The sequence below is a fragment of the Salvia splendens genome, chromosome 2 (assembly GCF_004379255.2).
Source record: "Salvia splendens isolate huo1 chromosome 2, SspV2, whole genome shotgun sequence".
In the NCBI taxonomy this organism is placed as follows: domain Eukaryota; kingdom Viridiplantae; phylum Streptophyta; class Magnoliopsida; order Lamiales; family Lamiaceae; genus Salvia; species Salvia splendens.
In genome coordinates, this window is record NC_056033.1 from 11,955,882 (window position 1) to 11,962,899 (window position 7,018).

At 36.9% G+C, this 7,018-nt stretch overlaps 1 protein-coding gene across 2 annotated transcripts; it reads left to right on the forward strand.

Annotated features, from left to right (window-relative positions):
* The first annotated feature begins 4,032 nt into the window (after window positions 1–4,032).
* Window positions 4,033–6,591, forward strand: LOC121763597 (polyadenylate-binding protein 2-like). Of its 2 annotated transcripts, none has more exons than XM_042159654.1 (6): window positions 4,033–4,170; window positions 4,273–4,375; window positions 4,937–5,010; window positions 5,770–5,961; window positions 6,057–6,187; window positions 6,265–6,591. In XM_042159654.1, the coding sequence occupies exons 1-6, from the start codon at window positions 4,123–4,125 to the stop codon at window positions 6,311–6,313; spliced, it is 597 nt and encodes a 198-aa protein (XP_042015588.1). In that variant the 5' UTR covers window positions 4,033–4,122; the 3' UTR covers window positions 6,314–6,591. The 2 variants fall into 2 exon arrangements, with proteins under 2 accessions (XP_042015588.1, XP_042015596.1); XM_042159662.1 differs by having other exon boundaries at window positions 4,940–5,010.
* Window positions 6,592–7,018: the final 427 nt, after the last annotated feature.

Genomic DNA, 7,018 nt, shown 5'->3' on the forward strand with positions numbered 1-7,018 from the left:
TCGCTCCACATCCTTCCGCGAAATTTAAATCCAAATAATCAGAGCCAAAGACTGGCTCTGATACCAATTGAAGGGGTTGGCAGCGAAAGCGTGCATCATATTGATCACATAATATTTTGATATATTTAGCAGATTATTTAGACAAATTCTATTCGCGTAATTCTCACATGTATCATGTTCATAACTTGAATTTAATCATGTTCTAGCATAATTAAAACCTAAAATATGCTTACTACGGAGTTAACAAATTTACCTCGTTGATTCTCCAAAGAATCGAAGATAGCTAGCGCCTTCTCCACGTGAAGATCTTAAGTACTAAACCACGGATCTTCTGACTGGTTCCTGGACTGTACGCTGATATCAGTGTGAGCTGATCTCACCAGAATACTATGACTTAAATAAAGAAGACATAAATTCTATCTCACGAGGGAGAGCCAAGGACAAAAAATTCGTCCTCTACAATATATGGGGGGACGAAAATTTCAGATAAAATTAAGTCTATTTTCTGTCTCCTTTATTCTCCTATTTATATTAAGTCACATATTGGGGCTCAGTCAAGATCTATGGAAGAATTTGGATATGGCCTCCCCCAATTAGCTTCTTACTAATTAAATTGAACCCACAACCACAATTTAATATAAGCTTATATTGGAATATTACGAGAAGCCACTACAGGAGTAATATTGCATTGCCCATCCAAATCCGAAATTACAAGTATTCTGGATTTCCATTTGCTTGTCGTTCATTTTCCGTGCTTAAGATAGAAACGTTCATTAATTAATTAATTAATGTCTGCTATGAACTTAATTAATTAACATATTATTAACTCCAAGAGTGGACTTAGCAAGAAACGCTTATTTATTATTCATAGAGTAATCAAACTCCAACTAGCTAGGTTCTGAATTATAAAACCTTGTTTCGAGCTCCTCTTGTGGACGTTATCAAACGAGACTCACCTCGCACACGATTCAATATAATAGCAATCCTAGCACCGCTAGATATTAATCACCACTACCCAATATACCAGGATTCTTGGGTTGCGAAAAACCTGCACCATTTGGTAAGTCAAAGTAGTGCATAATCAATACTGTATGCTCAATGCTAATGTACATTGATTAAGAAATTAATTATCAAGACCTCGTCTTTCAGTAGATAGCATAAAGACTTGTCTCGCTGTTAGATCCAATTCAGTGCTATACCACACCAATATCATTTTATTTTAGTAAGGCTTAGAAATATACGGACTTCCATTGCAACCTTTCACGATAGGTAGTCTAGGCCTATCTAGGTTGTAAAATTCTTATTTTTCTTTGTTCAGAACTGACCGTGTTACCTTAAAGTGGACGACGCCCACAACCGGTCTACTAAAACAAAGATTTAGACTTTGTTACGTTGCTTATACATTTAAATATGCAATAAACATTTATTAAATGTAAAACATAACAACATTACGAAAAAAAATAATCTGTTGCATCCATTGGAAAATAAATATAGAGTTTTAAAGTATTAAATCATTCGAAAGGTGATTTCTAGTATACAAACTCTAACAGCCATTGCATTGCTCGGTGAAGAGATAGGATGAGTTGAGGACGTTGATGTTGTTGTTCGATCCCGCCACACCGAAGTAAGCACGCCAGATCCAGAGCCGATGGTCAGCGATGGCTTCAAGGATCATCGTCGGGTGGCTGCTCGGATTTTGATACGCTCGGTCAGCCCGGTCAGCCGGGGAGGTGATACGCTCGGATTTTGCACGGTTTTAAGGTCATCTTTTGGTCCTTTTTAATATCAAAGTCGCATTACATCTCCATTATTTGCATATTTTGTATATTTTGGTATTTTGACATGTTTTGTGAGAAATGTGCATATTTGAGCCTAAAAGGGGAGTCAAATCGCGAAGATGGAAATCTGGAGCTGTTCTGCATGTCTAGCGACCGCTGGCGCCCAACGGCCACTAAGCTAGTAGCGGCCCGCTCCGAAAAAGTTGTGCATGAAATCAAGACACGCCCAACGACCGCTGGAGAATGCGTGGTGACCGCTGTCGAGAGTCCAGAGAGTTACAGAATGATGGATGGTGACCGCTGAAACAAGTGCAGCGACCGCCAGCCAAATGTCAGAAGCCTCAGGCCATCTTGTGGCGATCGCTGGCCAAGGTGCAGTGGCCCGCCAGGAAAAAGCGGTGAGCGAATTTGCCCTACTTTTCCCAAGATTTACCATATTTTGCAACCCTTTTCCTGAGGGACAATTTTTCCCCTATAAATAACCCCCAAAGCTTCATCAAAAGAAGTTCTTCTTTTTGCAAAATATTTCTAGAGTTCAAGAGTTAGAGTACTTCATTGTGCAAGGAGTTGAAGAAGGATTCAAGATCATCAAGGCTACAAGGATTCAACCTTTGGGTTTTATTGCTTTAGTTCTTATGCTTTCATTGTCTTCCCTTCAATCTATTGTTTAGCTTATTTCATTATATGTAACTAAACTAATATGATTCTAAGGATGTGTTAGTAACTTTTATTGGTTTATACAATTCCTATATCTATTTAACATCCGTTTGTTCTTATTTTGTTTCTTCCTTAAGTTGTTCCGTAATACTTCACGTTTGAGTGACACAATTGGTGATGATTTAATATAACTTGCTACATAATCGTGAGAGGAGGTTGGCGAGTTAGATCCACTTAATAGACACTACAATTAGCTTCCTTTAAAACGACACTGTTAATTGAGAGTGAGGACTTTTCAAGGGTTTTAGGAGTTTCTAGGAGTTACATATTTAGGATTGACAACCCTAATGTTCGTAATCAACGTTTGCATCACATGAGCATAAGCTAGGTGACTCGTTCTATCAAAGTAAGAACCGTGCTAGGGTGTTGTAGTTTGAATTTGTACAACCATAATTGTGAAAGCACATCCCTGTAATTCCCCTTATCTCTATACTTTTATCCCTGTGATTTATTTGCAATTAGTTGTTTCTTTGTTTCTAAAGTTCTTCGTTTTCAAAAATCTCCAAATCTTTCGGTTTTCCAAATAGTAATTGAGTTTTAGTAGAGGATAGACAATTTGTGTTTGTTTTCCCCGTGATCGATATCTGGTACTGACCTTTAGCTATACTATTCATACTCTGTATACTTGCAGGTATTTATAGTGCTAATAAAAAGTGCATCAGTGTGTGATGAAAGAGAATTGAGAGGTGGGAATGAGAGATTGATGTGAAAAATAGAATAAGAAATGAGGTATATATAGATAAAAAAATGAAAAAAAGAAAACGCGTTGCATCGTCCGCGTCGCCCGCAATGGGGCGGACGATACCGCGGACGATGCGTTTTCCGACGCCATCGTCCGCGGACGATGGAAGAGCTATCGTCTGCCTAGCTACAGTGGCGGACGATAACCCGCCCGATGCATCGGGCGAACTATCGTCTGCCCCACTTTGGATGCTTGGATGCTCTAATGAATCTTGTAAATTAATTTTTAAAAATGTAATATAGTTTTTGAATTTTTTAGGATTATGTATTTTATTACTTATAATAAATTGTAATTTTAGAATTTCATGGAATTTTGATTATATCATTGAAATGTCATTTTTATAATTTTAATATTATAATATTTTTAATTCAAATTAAATTGTTAGAGAAGAAAGAAAATTAAAATGAAATGAAATAGTGGAATTCATTAATAGTTAAAGCCTTAAAGTAATAATGGTTAAAAGATGAATGGTTGATTCCTTAAATGAGAAATGAAATTAAAAGAAATAGCTAAACTTAGTGCAATGTCTTAGTTAAGGGATATGATGAATGCGGGATACAATTGCGTTTAAATGGTAACCTAACTAGAATCTCGAGTAATAATAATAATAATAATAATAATAATAATAATAATAATAATAATAATAATAATAATAATAATAATTTTTACTAGTATATAATAAAATATTTAATATCCACTAGTAACAATTTTATTCGAAAGAATAGATAAATTGTTTTACGAATTATTTAAATCTATGTACTCCGTATTTGGTAATACGAATCAGGGACAAAAGTGTAAGTTGAATACTTTATTTGTCGTGGACAAATAATTTCTATTCTCGCGTCTGAAGGGTGAGTGAGGGGAAGAGAGAAGAAGAGAGATCGGATGGAGGGCGATGTCGAGATGGCGGCGGTGGAAGAGGGAGCTGTCGTTGTATGTCAATCTGTTTCCTCTCCATTTTCTGACGTTATCTAATTTTCATTAGATTTCCTTCTCTCTAGCACTGCTATAACACGTGATTTCGCATGTCTGAAGGAGCTGGATGATATGAAGAAGAGGCTGAAGGAGATGGAGGATGAGGCTGCCGCTCTTCGGGAAATGCAGGCGAAAGTTGAACAAGAAATTGGCGCCGTTCAAGGTTGCCCCCTTTCCCTCCTAATGTTGGTATTTCTGTCATTCTGTGGTTTTCTCCAATTTCCACGTGTGCGATTGGTTATCAGATTTGCATTTAGCCTATGAGTCGTCATATGTTCTTCTCGTGTGTGGATGTTCCTTGTCTTGTCAACAGTTTCGGTAATCTCTTGTAAATTGATGGGAGATTTTTTCTGTCAATTGACAATAGGAAGTATTGTTCTGTTATTACAAGTTGTTTGGGAGCCATTTCCTTTTGTGATTGGACAATTGTAAGCTTTAGAAACTTTTACTAGCTTTTATCACTGAGGTTGTGTCTCTGATGATCTAAGAGGGATCACATTTTGTATAAGACATGATCCCCGCGGGTCATGTTATCTTTATTGTGGTAGTAATGATAATGGATGAAGATTGTGAAGTAGCAATGCTTCATATACCTAATTATATATTTTCATAGGGGTTTGCTTAAGTGATGTTTTTTGTATAATATCATTGATGACAATAATCCTTTATCCAATTCTTCATAAATAAGTCTTATTTACACTGGTATGCATATTTTTTATTGCAGCAGATCCTGCTGCAGCTGCAGCCAATCAGACAAATAGGGAAGAAGTGGATGCTCGATCAGTCTTTGTTGGCAATGTGAGACTGCTTCTGTGTTTATGAATCGTGCTTGTGGGATGCCACCACTGTCTTAAGTAGTTTGTCTCTGGGATACCGAGACGTCCATCGATGTCTGCACCATTTCTTATATCATGTTTCCAGATATTCTTATTTGTTGGAGTTTATAAATTTGGTGGGCTTATCATGAGTAACATGTTAGTGTCTGCAAATTCCATTATATTATCGGTCCTGAATCTGTTGACTACTATCTTATGTGATGTGTCCTTCATCTAGGAAATAAGCAGCTGTGGTTGTTTTGTGATGCTTGCCTTCTTAATTTGCTTGCTTATAAGAATTACTAGCAGAAGATAATTGTATATAGAACCATGCATCTATTGTTCTAAATCTAATTTGCTTTTGTCATGAATATATGTGCTTTGCATGTATTGGATTGCTGTTACACTGATCATTACTCAGTAATGAAGACCTTTTCTATGGTTTGTCATCCTAGATTACATTCATACGTATGCAGTATTCTTTTTGTTGTGTTTTGTGTTATGCTCTTGTGTTTGTGTTCATTTGTTGTGGTCGTTTCTTATGTCCTTGAAATGTTACCTTCACTAGTCGTGCTATTAAACATGTAGGTCAATACTTTTCATGGGCGCTACTAGCATATGACCTAATTTATTGTTGTTCTGTTCAATTGAGTTTGTTCCATTAGAAGGAATGTACATATGCTGGTCTCTACTGGCTTTGTTTCTAAGACAATTGAATCTGACAGCAGTTTTTGCTTTATAGGTGGATTATTCATGTACCCCAGAGGAAGTGCAGCAGCATTTCCAGTCTTGTGGGACTGTCAATAGAGTAACTATCAGGACTAACAAGTATGGGCAACCAAAGGGGTATGCCTATGTTGAGTTCCTTGAAACCGAAGCTGTTGAGCAGGCTCTTCTTCTGAATGAATCTGAGCTCCATGGTCGCCAGTTGAAGGTCGAGCACATCCTGCTTTTCCGTTCATTTCGTGAATTCACACGTGTCTGCATATTCTGTAAGTTGCTGAAGAATCATGTCGACATTGTATCCAGGTATCAGCCAAGAGGACCAACGTTCCGGGCATGAAGCAGTTCCGCCCTCGGCGTTCCAATCCTCAAATGGGTTATCGATCTAGGACACCTTTCATGGCTGCTCCATACATATTTTCTCCTTACGGATATGGGTATGGATGTCTGAGGGAACATCTATATAGTCTTAGATTACTCGCAACTCAGTCGTGACGGATGTTCGATTTTGCAGGAAAATCCCCAGGTTTAGAGTACCAATGAGATACAGCCCTTACTTCTGATCCTCAGTTTCTCAAAACCTCATGCTCCTGGAGTAATTAATCGCCTTTGCGTGCTTTTTCTCTCTTTCTATCTACATGCTGTTATTGGTGGCGGTGATGTGCAAGGAACGTGAAGCTTTTAGTGTAATCAATTTGCTCTTATGTTTGTATGCACAAATTATAAGTAACAATTGTTTTTTTCCCTTTTCTATGTTAATTATTTTCCCCTAAAAAGATGTGTATTGTTGGGATCACGTTTGTGTTGAGAAATGAGAATCAAGGCGTTTCTTGCTCTTTGACTTCTAAACTTGCCCTTATTTGTTACTCCTTCCGTCCGTCATTAAATGTTTCATTTTTTCTTTTTCGTCTGTTCGTTAATAAATGTCTCATTTCATTTTTACCACATTTGATAAGTGGACCATACATTTCACTAACTCATTTCACTCACATTTTATTATAAAATCAATATATAAAAGTGAGCTCCATATTCTATCAATTTTTCTATCCATTTTACTTCATACAATCAAACAATTTTTTAAAACCTGTGCTATTCAAATATGAGACATTTAATGGCAGACGGAATGAGTATTTTTTGGTTCTATGTGCTATTATGACACCATTCAGTATTGTTGCTTTTCTTTTAAGACCTCTTCTAAGTTGGAAAATTAAATTAATTGGGCAAATGCAACATAAAATTAGAAGATACATCGATTCGAGGGACATTAC

Coding starts and splice junctions, on each gene's coding strand:
- LOC121763597 (XM_042159654.1), top strand. CDS start 4,123: ATGGAGGGCGATGTCGAGATGGCGGCGGTGGAAGAGGGAGCTGTCGTT. Junction 5,962..6,056: donor TCCATGGTCGCCAGTTGAAG/GTCGAGCACATC, acceptor CATTGTATCCAG/GTATCAGCCAAGAGGACCAA. Junction 6,188..6,264: donor TTTTCTCCTTACGGATATGG/GTATGGATGTCT, acceptor TCGATTTTGCAG/GAAAATCCCCAGGTTTAGAG.